Here is a 19866-nt window from a genome sequence, read left to right as displayed (position 1 = left end):
TATTTCAAATAATTACATTTTTGAAGATATTATTTTTATACTGATCAATGATAATTATTGAAAAAAATTTTAGGACCTCATGGTATTTTCATTTTTGATTTTACTGGATAAATTTTTACTACTCGAGCAGTCAATAACCGCAATATATATGTATAAGCGTCGATTATTCACTTTTTAAATGTAAATTAGTATTATTATTTAATTACTAACATCTATACACATTTATGCGAGCGTGCTTCGGGAAAGTTGATTTAGAAATTATTATTATGTCAAATCACTTCACTATAATATTTGTAATTATATATTATATAGTTACAAATAATATAAGAAGTAGAATACTAAGACATAAAATAAAGATTTAGTATTAAGATGTTCGTTACAAAATCACAACTATATACAGGACCTATTTTATGTACCCAAACGTCCTTCGTTCAACACAATACTGTCGGTGACTGTAAACGGGCGATCATCATAAGCAGTAGAATGAAATTAATTATAATATTATTCATTTATAAACATAATGAGGTTTTTAACATTATCTATATTACTTTTTATAGAGAACGTAAGCCATATAGTAGCAAAATTACGTATATATACGATTATTTTTTTAACCATCTTTTTCTTAACTATAGTAAAGAAATATATAACTATAGTTTTTCGTTAATTCGTCAAGAAAATGACAATTTTTTAAAAGTTGTTCATATAAATTTGTATTTAATTTGTAATGTATTTTTTATATTTAAAATAGTCAATTTTAACACTAAATGATATAATTATAAAAACAATTTGAAGTATGTGAGTTATTATGTTTAACTACAATAGTGTCAAGTACATAAAATCTTTTTTTTGTACGAAAACAATATTTTAGAATAAACAATTAATATTTACACTATTACTGTATAAATTGCAAAACAACTTNTTAATATTTACACTATCACAGTATAAATTGCAAAACAACTTACGTAGAAATTATTCAGTTAAAATTTAAACATTTAAATAATTATTTTTTAAATTGTTATTTTCTTAAATAGAAAAATCATTGTAATGCATTTAAAAACTATACTAATCTTTTGTTCAGTTGGTTTTTTTACCGACACAATGGTAAGTATTTATTAAACTTATTATTTAAACTTTTAACTATTATATTATAAAAATATTTAAAGGGCGAAGGACTTAATGCACTCCAAATACAATGTGTTCAAGTATTGATGAAAAATCATAATATTCCTGCAACAATAACTAAATTTTTTGATTTTTTTCGTCCTACGGTTGGGAATAGCGAATATGTATCTGGAGGTAATTACGTATAACTTTTAGATCCGTTTTTTAAGATAAATTTTTATTTTTATATAGAATGATTCTTTTAACATTCACCAATTAATTTGAATTGGAAACACATATTTTGAATTTAATAAAATATTTGAGTTTTTAATATAACATTTTTAGTTTATTAGTTATAAACATGGGATTACAAATACACATAGCTATTTGTTTTTTTATGACATAATTGTTACAGTCATGGACTGTTTATTGTCAATTATGAGTATCAATAGATATACTTTTTGTATTGCCAGTTGGTGTATTTATAAAATTACAACAATGTGTCTTATTACCATTGATAATAAATGCTGTGGACCTACGAATTTCGATGTCATAGAATACCAATTAGCTACCTGTATTTGTAATTCCTTGTGTATTATACATGCACATTAACTTAAAAATTTGTAACTTTATATGTTTATATCTAATAAACTATTGAAGTTATATTAAAAATTCAATTGACATTTAATATTAAATTAAAAACTCGAACATTTTATTGAATTTAAAATATGTATTCCCCTTTAAAAAACCAAAGTTAACACCCTTACAAGGCATATAGGATGAACTTGAAAAGTATTACATTGATAATAATACAAATAAAATAGAGTGACAGACGAAGAAACGGTTGGGTTAGGATTATAGAGAATATATTAAGTTAAAAAAACTGATAAAAAAATAAGGGTCATATTTAAAAAAATATATATTTTAAAATTATTGGTAAACACCTAATATTTTTATTAAAAAAGTTGTTTTTATTTATTTATTTTTCAAAAATTTTAGCCTGTTTTATGTGTAATTACTTAAAATAATTACTGATTTTTAAATTTGTAATTTTTTCGGAGATTTCTCCTATTTACTAGGAATGATGGAAATTTTTTCAATTTTCGAGTGTAATGATTTCGACTGGCACAAAAAACCACACCTATAGTGAATTAGTACTTTCTCAAATTTACATAAAATCTAAAAAGAGTGTAGTTAAAATAAAAATAAATCAATTTGATTTATAGGGAAAATATATGAAGTTAAAAATATTCTTGTTAATTTTGATAACTGGGACACATCGTGTGTGAGTTAAGGTCTGGTGTTAGCGATAATTTTCTGTGTTCTTTGTAAAATATTTTACAACGAAAAACAATATTGTATTTTGTGATTTCTATTGCTCTTTTTTCGTGAGGTGTAATTTTAATTTCATCTTGTTGATGAGCGACCGTATCAACCTATCGTTATGCTTTCGGGGCTGATAACGTATTAACATTTTTTGTTCATGTTTTGAGCTAGTTTTTATTTTTTGAGTTCGTTTACTGAAAATCTTGTTGCTGGGATAATTTAGTTTTTCTATTTGTTTAGGTGCCCATAATATTTAACTAAATATGGCAGGCGTCTTCAAATATCAACCGTCATATTTATAAAATTTATTAGAATTTTAGGTTTCCTACAAGATGGGCGAGTTAAAACACTGTCGACTTGGGATTACATTATTATTTTAATTATGGGTTGGTGTACTTATGACAATGTGGTAACGTAATGTATATTATTCTGGTGTATCTTAAAATCTTGCAAGCTAAGTCAAACTATTTAAAAACCAGTTACTTACTTGGAATGTATACCCGACATGCTTTAGCGGAAATAGTAGTATATTAATGTTCCTTCTAAAACATCTCATCACCTGATAGCCCGATCACATGATCGAGTGTTTTGGTATTTTTTCAATGAAAGTTGTGTTTATACACAACTAATCGTATATTGTGGTGATATCGCTTAATGTGTGAACCTTTTTATACTTAANACATCGTATATTGTGGTGATATCGCATAATGTGTGAACCTTTTTATACTTGTGAGACAGAGAGATTTTTTGCCATACTTCGAAGGTAGTTTTATACGATCCTATGAAACGATTTTATCTGGCACCATATTGTTATAAATTCACTCACCATCCTTTGTAAGATGAGAGAAAATAGACTTAAATGGTTTGATTATGTTATGAGGAGAAAAGAATCGGAAGCTGTAAGAACTGTTATAGAAATGAATGTTGAAGGAAGAAGAGGTAGAGGAAAACCAAAAAAGAGATGGAGGGATGCTATTGAATGCAATTTGAGAACAGCTGATGTGAGCGTAGAAGATGTGGGAGATCGTGTCAAGTGGAAGCTTAGGATAAGGGCGTCTGACCCCAAGTAGTTGGGATTAAGGCGAAAAAAAAGAAGAAGACTCACCATCCTTTGTATAACTCGAGTAATATTAGTGATATTTAATTCCATAAAAATACAATAAAAATTGTCAATACAGAATTTGTAGAATTATTAGATTTTCAAAATACCAATCTCATAATTTAAAATTAGCAAAATTATTTTTACACACATTTTTATAATGACATAGCTTATATTTATATTTACATGATACGAAACACAAAAAAATAATTGTTGATAACAAAAGACGTAATATGTTGTTTGAAGCATTTTGATAAAATACAATGCATTCTACAGTGAAAAAAGTGCGATCTATTGAAAAAAAGTTAAAAACAAAATGTCATGGGTTTTTTTTGACCCGACGATACCAGTTAAGGGTTAAATTAAAGTTTAAAATTAAACTTAATTTAAAATTAAAATTAAAATTTCGCATTATATTTTGTTTTTATTGTGAAAATCGACATCAATATTAATAAAATAAATACGATTTTTGTAAAAAAATTCTTTGTTAAATATTTAAAATAATAATGTTTTGAAAAATTTTGAAAAATGTGTATCATTATAATTTTTTTAATATAAGTACTATTTATATTCTTCTTTTAAGCAACATAATTTTTTTTTTATTGGACCACTTCCTTTTATTTTTTTATATATTATAATTATGCATAGGGTGGAACGGAACTAACTGACAACTCATATAAGTTATAATCTACATAACATTTTATAATTTTTTTTTTTAATCAATTTTTACAATATAGAATATGTTAAAAAATTTTTAAGATTTTAAGATAGCCATTTTATAGATAAATTAAAAAAAAAAATTTTGATACCAAAAGCTCTTATTTTAATTCAGTAGTTACGTTCATGCAGCAAAGTTCATTTGAAGTTTGTTAAATTTTGATTTTTTAAATAAAATTATAGAAACATTGTCTAAAACATGTTGAATTTTTAATTAAATAAGTTCATATATCATAAATTGAAACGTGAATAATAGTGAATAAGTGCATTTATTATCAAACCTCCTAACAAGGACTATCCTATAATAATATGATTACAATGATTGAATCACGCAAATTAATAATTGTTATCACTTTTAACTTGGCTAACCATGGAACACTCGTAGTTGACATACGATAGTGTCTCTAACTTTTTAGTTAGCTTTTGGAATAATCCACTATTTTTTTTTAAATTCAACACTATTTACAGATTTGCATCGTAGCTTTTTTTATGATATTATATTAATCAATGTCAGATTAAATCTATACTTGTCCCAACTATGCTACGTCCATACTGTGCCGCGACCTCACTGTGCTACCGTTTTTTTTTTAATATTAAATTGTCTTCAATATTTAATATTTTTTTTTTTTTTAATGCTATTGTGGTCCGACATTATATTGCCTCGCACAGTGGGTCGCCAACTCTCGTTCTATATTTTTCAGTGAGCCATTAAAAGTTACAAATTTTATTCGTGGTGGCCAAAAATTCGATTATTTATGATATTTGTAAACTTTCAATTTATAATCATAAATTTATATTTGTCTCAACAATACCAAGTTCACACTGTTCTACCGTTTTTATTTGATTAAATTGAATTATTTTGTTTCAGAACTTCCTAATATGTATGGTGAGTATTTTATTGCATTGTGACATATAAAAACTGTTAGATTATAGCTTCATAATTTTTAATTTAAAAACCTCATAATTTTTTATTTTAAGTGTACTATTTGAAATTTTAGAAGTTTTGTTTTTAGCATATAATCTTTTAAATATATTACAATTATAAAAATATTATACATAATCAATGTTGTAGAAAAATATTTAACGACAATGGGAATGATTTCAATAATTTTTTTTTTGCATTAAGCAACTAATGTAAAATTAACAAAAATAATTTGTTTATATATTTTATAAAAGTTATCAAAAATATAGTTTTTGCGTATGATTTTTCTAATATTCGAATGTAAAAATATTCTAAATTTTTTTTATTGACATACATAAAGTTAATTATATATGTAACATAAATTACCACTTAAAATATCTAGCCATATTTATTTAAAAAATTTGGCAAAACTGAATAATTATTTTATTCTTTTTTTTAGAATCATTTTATTTATTTTATGTAAAAGTTTTTTTTTATTTTATTTTGTTTAAAACTTACTTGTATAATCATAAAATAGCTGGGGTTATTTCAATTATTTGTTTAACTGCGCTCCTGTAATTAACTTGGTGCCTACTCAGAAATTTTATCAAAGATTTTCCACTGTATTTATGTTATAAGACTACGTTAGATGTATCTAACTAATTTTTATCAGATTACTGTTTATTATGTCATTAAGCGTTCAGGAACAACAAAAAATTACAGACGTTACATGGTCTAGCTAAATTTATCTAATATTCTGAAATAATAATAAAAAATTTAATTTTCTTTCAAATTCAAAAAGCTCATACATTTTATATAAACATTCTTTTAACGTTGATATTTACAAAAAAATTAATAGCTTAAATATATTACATTGAAATAATAACATGTCTTTCCATTTTGTTTTTCAAACATAACCCCTTAGTTAGTGGCCGGAGTGAGAGAAGGTGAACTCCAATTACCGAACTGATTTCTAGCTTGTTAAATGAAACCTCCCGTGACCAAGTTTCAAACTGAGTCATTGCGCGTCAAACTCTGCCGCGTTACCGATTCGGTTACACAGTCTCACTAAAACCCCAATAGATAATTTTTTAAATTACATGTCAACAAAATTGGATGTAATTAGGTATGATAATTACTTTTTACTTCAAATGCTTTTTTATATTTTTGATAAAAATTATGTAACATGAAATGTTAATCACCTTGTATTTAATGTATCAATATTTTATAGATGATCCTAACGTAGGAATTTTTGAGATTCTGAAAATGTTGGGTGCAAAAGTCAAGCGGTGTGATGCCAGACCTGTAAAATTACATATTAATTAGTTTATTATCATTTTTACCTGATTAATTTAATATATTATTTTACATTCTGTAGATAGAAAAACTGAATAAAGACGAAGTTGAAGATATCGCAAATAAATTCGATACAATTGACAAAGACCAAAATCGTCTTATAAATAATANTATGATAATTACTTTTTACTTTAAATGCTTTTTTATATTTTTGTTAATTTTTGATAAAAATTATGTAACATGAAATGTTAAATACCTTGTATTTAATGTATCAATATTTTATAGATGATCCTAACGTAGGAATTTTTGAGATTCTGAAAATGTTGGGTGCAAAAGTCAAGCGGTGTGATGCCAGACCTGTAAAATTACATATTAATTAGTTTATTATCATTTTTACCTGTTTAATTTAATATATTATTTTACATTCTGTAGATAGAAAAACTGAAAAAAGACGAAGTTGAAGATATCGCAAATAAATTCGATACAATTGACAAATACCAAAATCGTCTTATAAATAATGAAGAATACATAAGATTGATTGATTTATATAGAAACTATATTAATAACGTAGTTATAATTTATTTTTTAATATTCTTAATTATTTACAAATGACATAATATAACGCATAATTTTTTTTCTCTCTAACGCATTAATAATTAAGTTCAGAGTTGTTTTAAAAAAATAAGTAATAATATCATAGAAATATATTGACACAAATTATAACCAAAAAAATTAGTCTCTCACAATATAAACTATACATATATATTTTGTTTTACGATTTTAATTAAACTTCAGCGCCAGAAAGTTAAAGTTGCGTCAACTTTTTTAGATTACCAATTTAGCTAACTTCACCTTAATTACAGCAAAAACAGGTTAACAGACCATAAAATGTGTGATGTAGATATTCTTATTCAAGCTAATACAAATGAATTCTTACTAAATAATTTATAGTCTTTTTATGCATAATTTTTAAGTGTTCTAAATTATTAACAATATACATTATGATAGCATACTGTAATTTCTAAATTTCTTTTCAAATAAATTTAAATATTAAAATATATTTTAGGTATCGTGTTTAATATTTAGAAAACTAGCAACACCAATTTTCTTAATTTTTAGTTAAAATTGGTAAACATTACGATTTTGAAAAGTTAACATAACTTACTAAATATTTAATCTTTCTCTTTACATGAATTATTATATATGGTGATGCGAATTTTCCTAAATGTTACATATAATGATATGCAAGAGTCCGAAAACAATCCGATATCTTAGAAGTAAAATAATTTAGAGTCTGAACTTGTTATGTTAAATTATTTAATGCAATATATTTTAGCTTCGATGCGAATAATCTATAATTCTATAATTCGATTAATCTAACTTGATATGTTCATTTTTTTCTTCTACTTTTTCTCAGCTCTCACTGGGGAGATATTTCTCAACTATTCGTCGTTCCCCGTAAATAGGTAAAATATCCCAAAAAATTATGATTTTTAAAATTAGTAAATTTAGATATTTTTTAAACTTTTCTGATTAAAAATTGTCATAACATATTGAAAAATGAACAAATCTAAATAATTCTCTTTTATAATGGAACCATATATATGTCTCTTTCATTTGATATAATTTTTTTTTAAATCTTACCCTTATATATCCACAGGGAGGATTCAAAATAGCAACTTATTTAACTTTTTCAAATTAAGTGTTGAAAATGAAATAAATGTTAAAATAAGGCTAATGTAATGTACTATTAGTTCAAGAGAAAAAATTTGTCCCGACTACTTAGTCCTATGTGCAATTGTTTGATTTAGTTAAAAAACATGCTATTTTTGTATTAAAATTCTTGGTATTGTATTTTAATTTATTTTAAAATACCTTATAAGGGGGTACACTGATTGTCTTGAATATTATATGAAACTAATTGGCATAGAATATAATGTTAAACCCATTTCAGCCAAATGCAAACCGATACTTTTACCTAAAATTTCTCATCTTATGCATTTAATAATTCAATGTTATCGCACCGATTATTTACATGCGAAACCGAAGTTGATTTTATAAATAACACGAAGAAAGTTTATGATAATTTCTGGTCGTAACGCTGTACGGCAATTTATTTTTACTTGTATGATTTGTGTAAGACAAAAGGCAGTACTCATCGAATTCGTTTCAGTTTTAACTTCGGACGCCTTTCATGACCGGTTTGTAATGTGTCGAGAAATACTGGTATATTTATATTGCGATTGCGGTAGTAATTATATTGGAGCATAGCGCCAGTCTTGTTTTAATTATCATTAAAATCATTTGTTTGTGAATGAATCCGTACAAAACGCAATGGTCACATGAATCCCATGTAATTTAACTTATTTTCTTGTGAATAGATACGCCACTCTCACTACCACCGCCAGTTGTGCGAGAGATTTATATTCGTTGTATGATTACGTATGCAATTTTTGTACGACACCGAGTAACTGTTGATCCTTGTTTGGATTCTGCGTTGTCGCCTCCATCCTAGCTCATTTTGCTACATGGTTTTACAATGATTTTGATCACGTAGTTGTTAAAATACTTGCGATACGCTCATCGTGAATTACATTCGCACATTTTGAAGTACTGTTCGTGACAGAATGTTTTTTCTGGTTTGATTGTCATACCAACGAATTTATTCACCTTCCACTTACATCAAACAGTCATCAACATCATTGTAGATAAATAGTTGTTCACAATTTTATTTTAATCTTATTATTTATTTTATTTTATTTATTCATTGTTGCATTAGTTATAAGTGCCTCCACCCACCAACATTTGTATACATTATATACATAATATTACTGGGCGTGCGTACAAAAAATGTGGTTTTTTCTTTATGTCTACAATAAACTATTTTGTATACTTTAGGTAGAAATGATAAATGAATGGAAAAGGCACATTGATGAAGACAGTAATTATCTAACAAATTATTGTAAAATATCTATTACTTCATTTATATTGTTGTATTTTTTAGACAATGAGTCATACGATTTAGGTGATGTAATGCTAGAATTATTACGGTACAGGGCACAATTAAAAAACACAGTTTTTGGTAAAGAAGAAGATTTGGAAAAAATCAAAAATGTAGTTCTTTATCTCTCAAATAACGTGTCTCATTATGACATAAGTGAATATTATTCCTTGTATTAGATGAATAAAAAATACGTAAAAGTATTATTTGTTTAAATTTTCAAAAATACTCATAGTTTTTTTAGCTTTCACTTAAAATTATATAAATTTGTAATTTTTGAAGTCCAATCATGTATTTTATTTCATTATTATTTTTATTGCAGCAATGTGATTTATATCTCATTTTTATTTTATTGTAGACACTGTGCTATTTTTGTTTAACTTGCTCCATACCTTTCTAATATTATTCTAGACTTAATAATATACTGTTATATATATTTTTTAGTAAATGTTTAAAATAAACCACCAACGTTGTTATATAAGTGTGTGCGTTAAATGTTATAAGTTCATTTTGATGTCTATTTTTTGCATATTATTATGAATATTTAAAAAACACGATTATAAAAAAGTTCCATCATTATATTGTTCTAAAAACAGCGTTTAGAAGGAAAATTAAGTATAAATAAAATAAATAAATCTACTCAAAAGTTAGTAGTTTAGTTTGGACTTATTATATTTTATCAAATTTGAACTTGAAGAAATATTTTTACTATTTGATGTCTTGCTTAATGTAATTTACAATTCATATGTCAAAATTTAATTTAAAATGTGTAAAATAAAATTCTAAAAAACTCTAGTAGTTTATAACTTATTTTAAAATCAAACCATGAAGTTAATCAAGATCTAGTTAAACATTCTGAAAAACTTAGAAATATTATGATGGAACAAAAATTATTGTTTTTAATAATTTCTTCATAAAACAGGATAAATATCTTTATTTGCTATTTCGATCCTGTACGAATCTGAGAAGGTATTATTTTACCATTATGTGTTTATATTTTTGTGTCTATCACTACTTTTTCTAAGTTCTCACTGGACTGATTTTTCTCGACAAATGTCAAAAGATCAATAATCATATCTAGTTGAAGAAACTACCCTCAAAAATTGAAAACTTTGCCTTCAAACCCCGAAAATACTGAAAATCTCCCAATAAATTATGATTTTTAATATTAGTAAATTTCGTCATTTTTTAAACTTTTCTAAATAAAAATTATCATTACTTTTTGAAAAATGAACAAATCTAAATAATTATATTGAAACCATAGATATTTCTCTTTCATTTGATATAAATTTTTTGAAAATCTGACCCTTTATCATCTGACCATATGGTAGATTCAAAATAACAATCTTTAGACACAAGTAAAACTTTTTCAACTCAATTTTTGAAAGTTTTCCGGAAATATTGATACCTTTATTTTACCATAAATTAAGTTATATGTAATGTACTATACTACGAAAAAAAAATATTCGAAATATAGTGAACATGGTTATCATATTCAAAAATATGCTCTTTGTTATAAGAGTCTTGGTATTGTATTTAAATTTATTTTAATATTCCTTATAATGGGGTATAGTGATTGTCATGCACATTATATGAAACTAATTGACATAGAATATAATGTTAAACATATTTCAATTTTTTTTCTTTGAAGTCGAAAAAATTAATTTTAACCTTTTGAATCAGTTTAAATTGCCAATTTTATCAAAAAACGAATACGACTTTGCCAATTCAGTAAAAATCATTGCCACAGGCAATGATTTGTTTGCAACTTGTCCTTAATTAATTTTGGTTTTGAGTTTTGCTTTTAATAATCCACCAATTTCTTAAAAGTTAAACTCTATCTACAGATTTGAATCCAAGTGTTTCTTATGACAGCGATTTTAATCATTGTTAGATATTATCTATACTGTCGTAATATACTCGTTACTACCATAACATGGGATAATTATACATTCTATTCTTAGAAGGACATAATCCTTTTCAAAGAGAAATAATTTAAATAAACATTTAAGAAAAATAGTCAACAAACGCATACTGTTTAGTTACATTGTAATATACACGATTCAATCATATATCAATTCATAGTCACTTTGAATATCCTTCCGAAAATTCTATTCAAAAAGAAATCTATAAATTATTTTTGCCATTTTTTAATTTTAATTTTAATAATTAAATACATTTTATTAATCCTAATTTTATGTGTAAAAAAAACTATCTTATATATATAATATACATTTAATGTCAAAATGATTTATATACTATATTTATCTGTAATAATCTCTGCATTTTATGCTAATTTATTAATAAACAGTTATACTGTATGAATTAGACAATGATGATTTTTCGGGGATAAAAAGTATTATAAAAAGCAGAGAAAACCCTTATTCTGGTCTGTTCATTTCGTGCTCTACATATCGTTTCGTGGATATTGCGATCATCGTTGTCGAAGTTCTTACGTGCTTGATTTGTGAACTAAAACTTGAATTTGTGTTACTTTATTTATCACTTAATTAATTTTATCACTAAAGTTATTATAACAACTGAAGAAATATTATCAGATAAGATTTTTAAATCCATAAGAATATTTATATTGTTATTTTATAACCCTCGAATCAAAAGTTACTTTCACTCTAACTTTCACTCTTACCCTCAATCAATCAAATTCTTTTAGCTTCGATGGGAAGCTGAGAAGGTATTGGTTTTACTAAGATGTGTTTATTTTTTTTTTGTGTCTGTTTTTTTAAATCGGACCATTTTCCTATATTCGAGGGGGGTTCAAATCTAAAAAATGCATGTAGAAAGTAGAACTTTTTCAACTTAAATTTTGAAAGTGTTCCGGAAAGTCTGACACTTTTATATATATCTTAAATTAAAGCTAATGTAATATACTTTATAATACAAAAAAAAAATTTCGGACTTTATTTTATCTTCATGGTGAAAACAGACATCAAATTTTATAAAAAAAATACGAATTTTGTAAAAAAATTCTTTTTTATATTTTTAACTTTATAATGCTATAACATTTTAAAAAATGTATGGATCAATATAATTTTTTTTTTATAGATGCATGATGTCTTTACCTATGAGTTGGTATATTTTTTTTATAAGTCTGACTTTTTACCTGCCTACAGGGGAGGATTCAAAATGACAACTTTTTCACAAAAAATTTACTTTATCAACTTAATTTTTTAAAGTGTTCCGGAAGGTCTGACACTTTTATATATATCTTAAATTAAAGCTAATGTAATGTACTATATTATGCAAAAAAAAATTTCGGACTTTATTTTGTCTTCACGGTGATAATAGCTACCGAATGCTATTATTGTGTGAAAATTCTCCATTTTATTTTTTACATTTTTAACTTTATAATGATATAACTTATTGATAAGTGTATGGAGCAATATAATTTTTTAATGAGAAATAATAATTTTATTAATCCCTTTTTCATTCGATATACTTTATCTGAATCAGGATATTAATAACGAACTAGCAGATCATGTTGCTTTTGGAATAATCCACCTATTTTTTAAAATTAAACACTATCTAAAGATTTGCACCGAAGCGTTTTTTATGATAGTGATTTTAATTACTGTCAGATATCATTATACTTGATCCAACTATACCACGTCACTACTGTGCCGCGATCCCCCTGTGCTGGGTTTTTTGTTTTTAATTTAATTTTTAAGTTACGATAATACATGTGCTAACTATGTCATGCAAACACTGTGCGGCGACCCCACTGTGATATCGTTTTTTATCTCTGTTCATGAAATTTTTCACATTTAAGTGGACCGATTAAATTAACAAATGCGTCAAAATAATTCTATTTTAATCTAGTGAAACTTATCGTCGATGAAAATAGAAAAAAAGCCCTCAATTTTACGATTATTTAACAAAGTTGTTAATGATCAAAACTAAACTTTGAGTTTATAGTAATACATTTTAATGAATTTTAATAGACTTAAAATTTTTCAAGTAATTTATTTACATACAAATAAAAAAAATTTGACCCTACATTCTATCTTCTATATAAAAATATCTGTAATAGTTAAAAAAAACATGGTATTTTTTTTAATATTGTACGTTTTTGAAAGCCATAAAAAAAGTTTAGGGTTACCCCTTCAAACAAATTTCATATAAAATTTTCTTAGTGATAACTTTTTTTTTATACGTCAATTGTACACCATTATTAAATTTTTAAAAATGTACAAACAGGTTAATTTTTTTTATAGAATATCACAAGTTAGCCAAAATAATGAGGCCACCGATTTTCATAAATATTACATAAATCTAATAAACATTGAATATAAAGTTAAACTTATTTGGAATATTTTGCCTCCAGAAGTTAAGAAAAACGATTTTAAATGTGTGAACTAGCTTAAATTGTCCTTTTTATCTGCCAAACTATGTAAGACTTTAGTCTATCACGTTCAGAGTATGAAGTTCAGGTTCTTATTGCATTATTTTCTTAATTCAAAATTTGTTTAATATTTCTATTAATTAATTCTAATATAAATCTCATTTATATTGAATAACTTCTATAAATATCATAGAATCTCACTACTGTAGTCTCTCCTTGTGAGAATGAATTTCTTTTTCATATCAAAATTATTTCACTATAGGGTTTTATTTTTGTGATACGTCAACGATACGTTAAATGACCAAAACTAGTGTCTAGTTAGAGATATTATTCTTAAAATTAAAAAAAAAAAAATCAAATATTATGACTTTATCAAATAAAAAGTTGCTTAACCAAAATTCTCTATATAGACAATTAAAATCATTCATTTCTAACATTTTTAAAGTAATTATTGTCAAATTAGTTTTGATATGATAGTAAGTTTTAACTACAAAATTAAATAATTTTACTTTGTTATTTATTAATTTCTTGACTCTATTTGTGAAGTCTACTATCAGCCTACAGAAATCAAATTTTTTTAATAACATGTTACTGTATGAACCTTTTTAAAAAAATGTATTGGGTTTCACCTTATTTTCTAATTATAATAAATTTTACAACACGCTCAATTGATTACATTTTTAACAACTTTTTGATTGTTTTTTTAGTTTCGATACGAAATTTTTCTTGTGATGCTGTTCGTTTTTTTCATATCTTCCCATAAAAATTCTCAGTTCCCCTTGGACCAATTTTTTTTTATCAATACACTTCAAAGAACATGATTTTAATCTAGTTGAATTTTAGTCACCGTCCTCTCATCTTTTTCCTCGCCTCTACTTGGGGATAATACAATATTTAATTATTGAATATCAAATATATACTAAATTTTATTACTCTAATAAATATTTATTCACATATTGTACTTATAAATCAAAGAACAATTAACCAGGGAATGATAATAGAAATATTTGTTGATGTTACTTTTGTTATAATCTACCGATTACTTAAAAGTGTTGTAACTCAAAAATATAAATGAAAACAGTATATAAATTTTAGATTAGTGGAGACACTTATGATCTTTAGCTTAATCCTAATTTTTATGAATTACTTTTTATATCGGGGTCAGTGTTCCACGAGTTTCTTTACTAACATAATCTTAAAGAAAAGAAATATATGTACATATGTATCTTCTTCTTATTTTTCTTCGCCATAATACAAATTACATAAAACAGTCACTCTTATCTTAACTTCCACTTGACACAATTTCCCAAATCATCTACACACACATCGGCGTTTTTAAGATTGTTATTTTTACTTAAATTTGTTATAACTTTTTTGATTTAAAATCGAAATAAATCATTTCAATAAAAATCATAGTAATAATTTCTATGAAACTCTTGGTGTTTAAATAGATACTACAATTGAAATATTTAGAACTATATCCCGTATAGCTATAATCTGTAGTTACAAATGTTGCGACCATGGAACGATCGAGAATCTTTGCAACGGATAGGTAACATAAAATTCATATAGCACGAATGTTCTCGATCGCCCCATAAAAGAATATTCTAGAACACAACACACTATAAAACGGCGCGACATCAATCAACAACCAATCAGTCATAAGTTAGTTAGTGCGTCACAAATTGACAGTTAGAACACGTAGTGCGTGCATATATTGTAAATATTCTAAAAGTGTTTAAATAATAAACCGTCTATCATTTTTTTTTTTTTCGTAAATCAATGTTTTTATTTATCGTTTAATGAATACGCGAAACACCAAAAATCTATAATATCTAATATTCAGAAATATTCTGAACCTAGTTTCATTTATAATTTTTTTCGTTGATGTGTTGTGTGAATTTCATTTTAACCTGGATTTCTATGGTTATTATTATATTTTTTTTATGTAAATATTCGTTTTTTTACTTGTTAGTAATTGTCAGGTGCTACATTGAAATGACATTTTTCACACAATTTTAGGTTAATAATCGTTGTTAAACCATTCATTTAGCACGAAAATAAATAACAAAGTATTAAAAAAAAAATCTTATGCTTCTAATCATTACGTTTAAATTAGGGTAAATTAAAAACGGGTAGAATCGAGTTCGATGGGTCTAGCCCTTCGTTATGTAACCTATTGTCCAAGACGGCTAACAAATCGCTTTTTGTCGTGGGTCCATTTAGTTTTCTATAAGCGCATACACACAATAAATGACGACGGTTCATCTGTAAATGTGTTTTACCAGACATAGTGAGCGTTCCTTACCATATTTCGCGAAAATAAACAAAATAAAGAGCGTAAGCGCTTGTTTGTTTTTCGGCAATACGGTATCAACAATCTCGAGAATATGCGCTGTGTGTTCGCTATGAACGTCAACAATGCGGGCCGTTTGAATTATTATTATTGTTATTGCTGTGATATTGTTATAGTATAGCACTATGACACTGGATTGTATGTGCGAAAAATTATTTCGTTAGTAATCGTAATCTTTATGATTCTGATGGTCGAGATTATAATAATACAAACGGTTTTATGGGATCCGGTTGTTAAATGTAACGATCGCTGTAGTATGTTTGATTACTCTACCTGGATAGTGGTATTATCGAAACAATTAAATGAGTTTATTCGCGACGTGGTTACAACTGTCACGGTCGACAGGTCGCGCTATGTGGGGTGGCGGACGGGCGCTGCGAACCGGTCGCTCGGGCGCTGGACAAAAAGATAGAGACTGATTTAAAATTATCTTATGTCATCGGTCACCATTGATTTTTAGTGAAAACGGACTTTTATTAAACATCTATTTATCTTTTGAATCTTTATATTTAAACTATTGTTAATTGTAAATAATATTGTTCTGCTTTATAATAAACGCACCCAGTATTATTACTTAATTATTATTATATTTACACCTAATTACCTTGATTACATCACAACTCAAAGTTGTCGGTGCACGTGTGTATATAGATGCAGTAATTGCCATCAATCCACTTGTATCGTATTTAAAAATACACAGAATTTGGGTATATAGTGCGGTAGATAGTATCTAGATGACCGGCTGGGAAATTCAAAATTTAAAATAACACGTAGTAAAGGTAAGGTGAGGAAAATTTTGCTGTCCCTTTAAAAAAAATTCAAAATTTATAGAAATTATGTAAATTATCAGCAGTATTTTCATACCTTATTTTAAGTCATTCCGGTTCTGATCCTTGCCGGGGAGCCAGTTGTCAGGTGCTGCGTAACAATGACGTAGATGACACAATTTTAGAGAAATAATTGGTGTTGTACTTTTTATTTAGCACGAAAAAAATCAAAATAATATTGCTAATGGCAAAAAAAAAACAGTATCGCAAAAGTAATTATAATAATGTCACTGTCATTATTTATAAAATTATCAAATAACTTAAAAATGTGTAATTAAACATAATATAACTTAACATTTGAAAGGTTACAAATATATAAAATCAAATTAATTGGCCTCAACGAAAAATTTGTAACTTTCATGGCGTTTTACAAAGTTATAAGTAAAGGGTAGCCAACTTACTGGGCGAGACAGTATATTGTCGGACCACAGTAGGATTTTAAAAAAAATTAACTTTTTTATATTAAAACAATTAGAAAAAAATATATAATTAATGAATATTAAAGTTGATGTCCGTTGAGTCGTTGATAGTAGATGTACACCAAAACCTCGTGACAATTGTCACATAACCATATAGATCAGGGATGACCTTATCCAAGGCCGTTGCCCGTACCTTAGAAACTAGGGGAGTTGATTTTTGAAAGGAAAAAAAAATACACGAGTCCATTGAAGATGGAACACGCAAAAAAGAAGAAACAGATGATGGTTAAGTTAAATTAAGGGGACTTTATTAAGTAAAAAAAAAACAAAAAATTAAGTTATTACGAGGCAAAAAACCGAATGGTCAAAAAACCTCGTCTACAAATTAAAGGGGACAAAGAAAGAGAGAAAAAAAAAACAGATATTAATAAAAAAAAAAAGTTACACCTACACTTTTATTGTTAGAGAATACGATGAACGTCTTCGGGTACCCGCCGGCTATTAATCGCAGCATTGCCGCTAAGCACGGCGGGTATACGTCCCAAGTAAGCGACTGGTTTTTGGCAGTTAGGCTTAGCTTGCAAGACGTTGGGACACCCCGGAATAAAATGCACTACGTCACCACATTGTATCAATAATATATACATATCACCCATAAAACATCATATAAAACCTATAAAAAAACATATATAACATGACAGGTGGTATGGGAACACGCCTGCCATGTTGAGGGACCTAAATAAAAAAATATAGAGACACCTACACAAAAAAACTATATAAAAAAATATAAAAAAAATTCGCCACACGTGCTTATGGCACGGCGCACTAAAAAATAACTGGCTCAAAACATTATATAATAAACTATACATTACCAGCCCCTAAGGGCTCAAGAAGCTGGAGGCAGGTTTAGCCGACGCCATTAAACACAAAATTTACATAATTACAACATAGCGGACACTCGCGAAAATATATATATATAATTAACAGTTGCAGCGCACACAACAAAAAAAAAACCGCTGTGGACGAAANACCGCTACGGACGAAAATTAGCGTACCAGTTCCGACGATGGCTAATTTCCGACAACCCGTCCGACGTTTGACCCGGCGGTCTGTTGGCGACAACACGGCTAGCCTTTGGAGTAGGGGTCAAAAAAAAAACTAATACCCAGTGCCGGAAATTACTAAGAACAATTTAAAAAAGGCGACAATATATGCGGTGAGCAGTGCAAATGACGTTCAAGGCGNTTTAAATAAGGCGACAATGTATGCGGTGAGCAGTGCAAATGACGTTCAAGATAGGAAAGGAGAGGGGTGAATGTACACACAAATGCCGTCCATTAACCGGTCTGAAGTAGTACACAGCTGACTATCTCGCACGCGCATAAACAAATCACAATACCTTATCATAATAATATTACTGACAAACGCCGTCGCAGTCCGCATTCGGCTCAAAACAAATATATATATATATACAAATAGACAAAAAAAATAACAAGATACTTTTGTCATGTTACACATTTTCAAATGTTAAGTTAGTTTTTTAAAAAAGTTGCCATTTTAAATCCCCTCCAGTAAGCAGGTTAAGTATTAGATTTTCAAAAACATTATATCATATAAAAGGTAAAAATCTATGGTTCTAGTATAAAAAAAAATTAGGTTGATTTGTTTATTATTATAAAAGTAATGATAGTTTTAAGAAAAAAAATTGAAAAAACCCAGCACAGGGGGGTCGCGGCACAGTGGTGACGTAGATGGATCAAGTATTATGATATCTGACAGTGATTTTAAATCACTATCATGAAAAACGCTTCAATGCAAATCTTTTGATAGTGTTTAATTTTAAGAAATTAGTGGACTATTCCAAAAGCTACATGATCTGCTATTTCATTATTAAAATCCTAATTAAGATAAAGTATGTAGAATGAAAAAGGGATTATTAAAAAATATTATTTCTCATAAAAAAATAATGTTGATCCATACACTTTTCAATATGTCATAGCATTATAAAGTTAAAAATGTAAAAAATAAAATCGAGAATTTTCACACAATAATAGCATTCGGTAGCCATTTTCACCTTGAAGATAAAATAAAGTCCGAAATTTTTTTTTGCATAATAAAGAATATTACATTAGCTTTAATTTAAGATATATATAAAATTGTCAGACTTTCCGGAACACTTTCAAAAGTTAAGTTGAAAAAGTAAATTTTTTGTGAAAAAGTTGTCATTTTGAATCCCCCCTTGTGGGCAGGTTAAGGGTTAAATTTATGAAAAAAATATACTAAACGAAAGATAATGATATACACATCTATATAAAAAAGAATTATATTGATATGTTTATTTTTGAAAAAGTTATGGCACTTTTAAGTAAAAAAAATTGAAAAAATTTCGAAAATTAGCGATTTTTAAATTCGTAATTTTTTTGGAGGTTTCCCCCATTTACGGGGAACGAGGGAATTTTTTTC

At 26.7% G+C, this 19866-nt stretch overlaps 1 protein-coding gene and 2 long non-coding RNA genes across 5 annotated transcripts; 1 reads left to right on the top strand and 2 right to left on the bottom strand.

Moving 5' to 3' along the window:
- Positions 1-952: 952 nt before the first annotated feature.
- On the top strand, positions 953-10236 carry LOC126905995 (uncharacterized). Of its 2 annotated transcripts, none has more exons than XM_050686219.1 (7): positions 953-1101; positions 1164-1296; positions 5112-5129; positions 6726-6799; positions 6873-7007; positions 9339-9381; positions 9445-10236. In XM_050686219.1, the coding sequence occupies exons 1-7, from the start codon at positions 1045-1047 to the stop codon at positions 9618-9620; spliced, it is 636 nt and encodes a 211-aa protein (XP_050542176.1). In that variant the 5' UTR covers positions 953-1044; the 3' UTR covers positions 9621-10236. The 2 variants fall into 2 exon arrangements, with proteins under 2 accessions (XP_050542176.1, XP_050542175.1); XM_050686218.1 differs by lacking the exon at positions 6726-6799 and adding an exon at positions 6376-6449.
- Positions 5908-6447, bottom strand: LOC126906013 (uncharacterized). Its single transcript, XR_007704160.1, has 2 exons — positions 6347-6447; positions 5908-6212 (listed from the first exon to the last, which is right to left on the bottom strand). It is a non-coding gene; the product is annotated as an uncharacterized LOC126906013 (long non-coding RNA).
- A 4172-nt stretch (positions 10237-14408) lies between the features above and the next one.
- Positions 14409-17152, bottom strand: LOC126906008 (uncharacterized). 2 transcript variants are annotated; one of them, XR_007704153.1, is made up of 4 exons: positions 17022-17152; positions 16762-16962; positions 14949-15116; positions 14409-14676 (listed from the first exon to the last, which is right to left on the bottom strand). It is a non-coding gene; the product is annotated as an uncharacterized LOC126906008 (long non-coding RNA). The 2 variants fall into 2 exon arrangements; XR_007704154.1 differs by lacking the exon at positions 14949-15116 and having other exon boundaries at positions 14409-14673.
- Between the last annotated feature and the right edge of the window lie 2714 nt (positions 17153-19866).

The sequence above is a fragment of the Daktulosphaira vitifoliae genome, unplaced genomic scaffold (genome assembly GCF_025091365.1).
Source record: "Daktulosphaira vitifoliae isolate Bord-2020 unplaced genomic scaffold, ASM2509136v1 Scaffold_4, whole genome shotgun sequence".
In the NCBI taxonomy this organism is placed as follows: domain Eukaryota; kingdom Metazoa; phylum Arthropoda; class Insecta; order Hemiptera; family Phylloxeridae; genus Daktulosphaira; species Daktulosphaira vitifoliae.
Note: the sequence above shows the minus strand (reverse complement) of the source record. Positions and strands in the feature narration are given on the sequence as shown.

Excerpts from the sequence above, each read along its gene's own strand:
- LOC126905995 (XM_050686219.1), top strand. The coding sequence starts at position 1,045 with ATGCATTTAAAAACTATACTAATCTTTTGTTCAGTTGGTTTTTTTACC. Across the intron at positions 6,800-6,872 it reads AGCGGTGTGATGCCAGACCT|ATAGAAAAACTGAAAAAAGA; the intron begins GTAAAATTACAT and ends TACATTCTGTAG. Across the intron at positions 9,382-9,444 it reads AAGGCACATTGATGAAGACA|ACAATGAGTCATACGATTTA; the intron begins GTAATTATCTAA and ends TGTATTTTTTAG.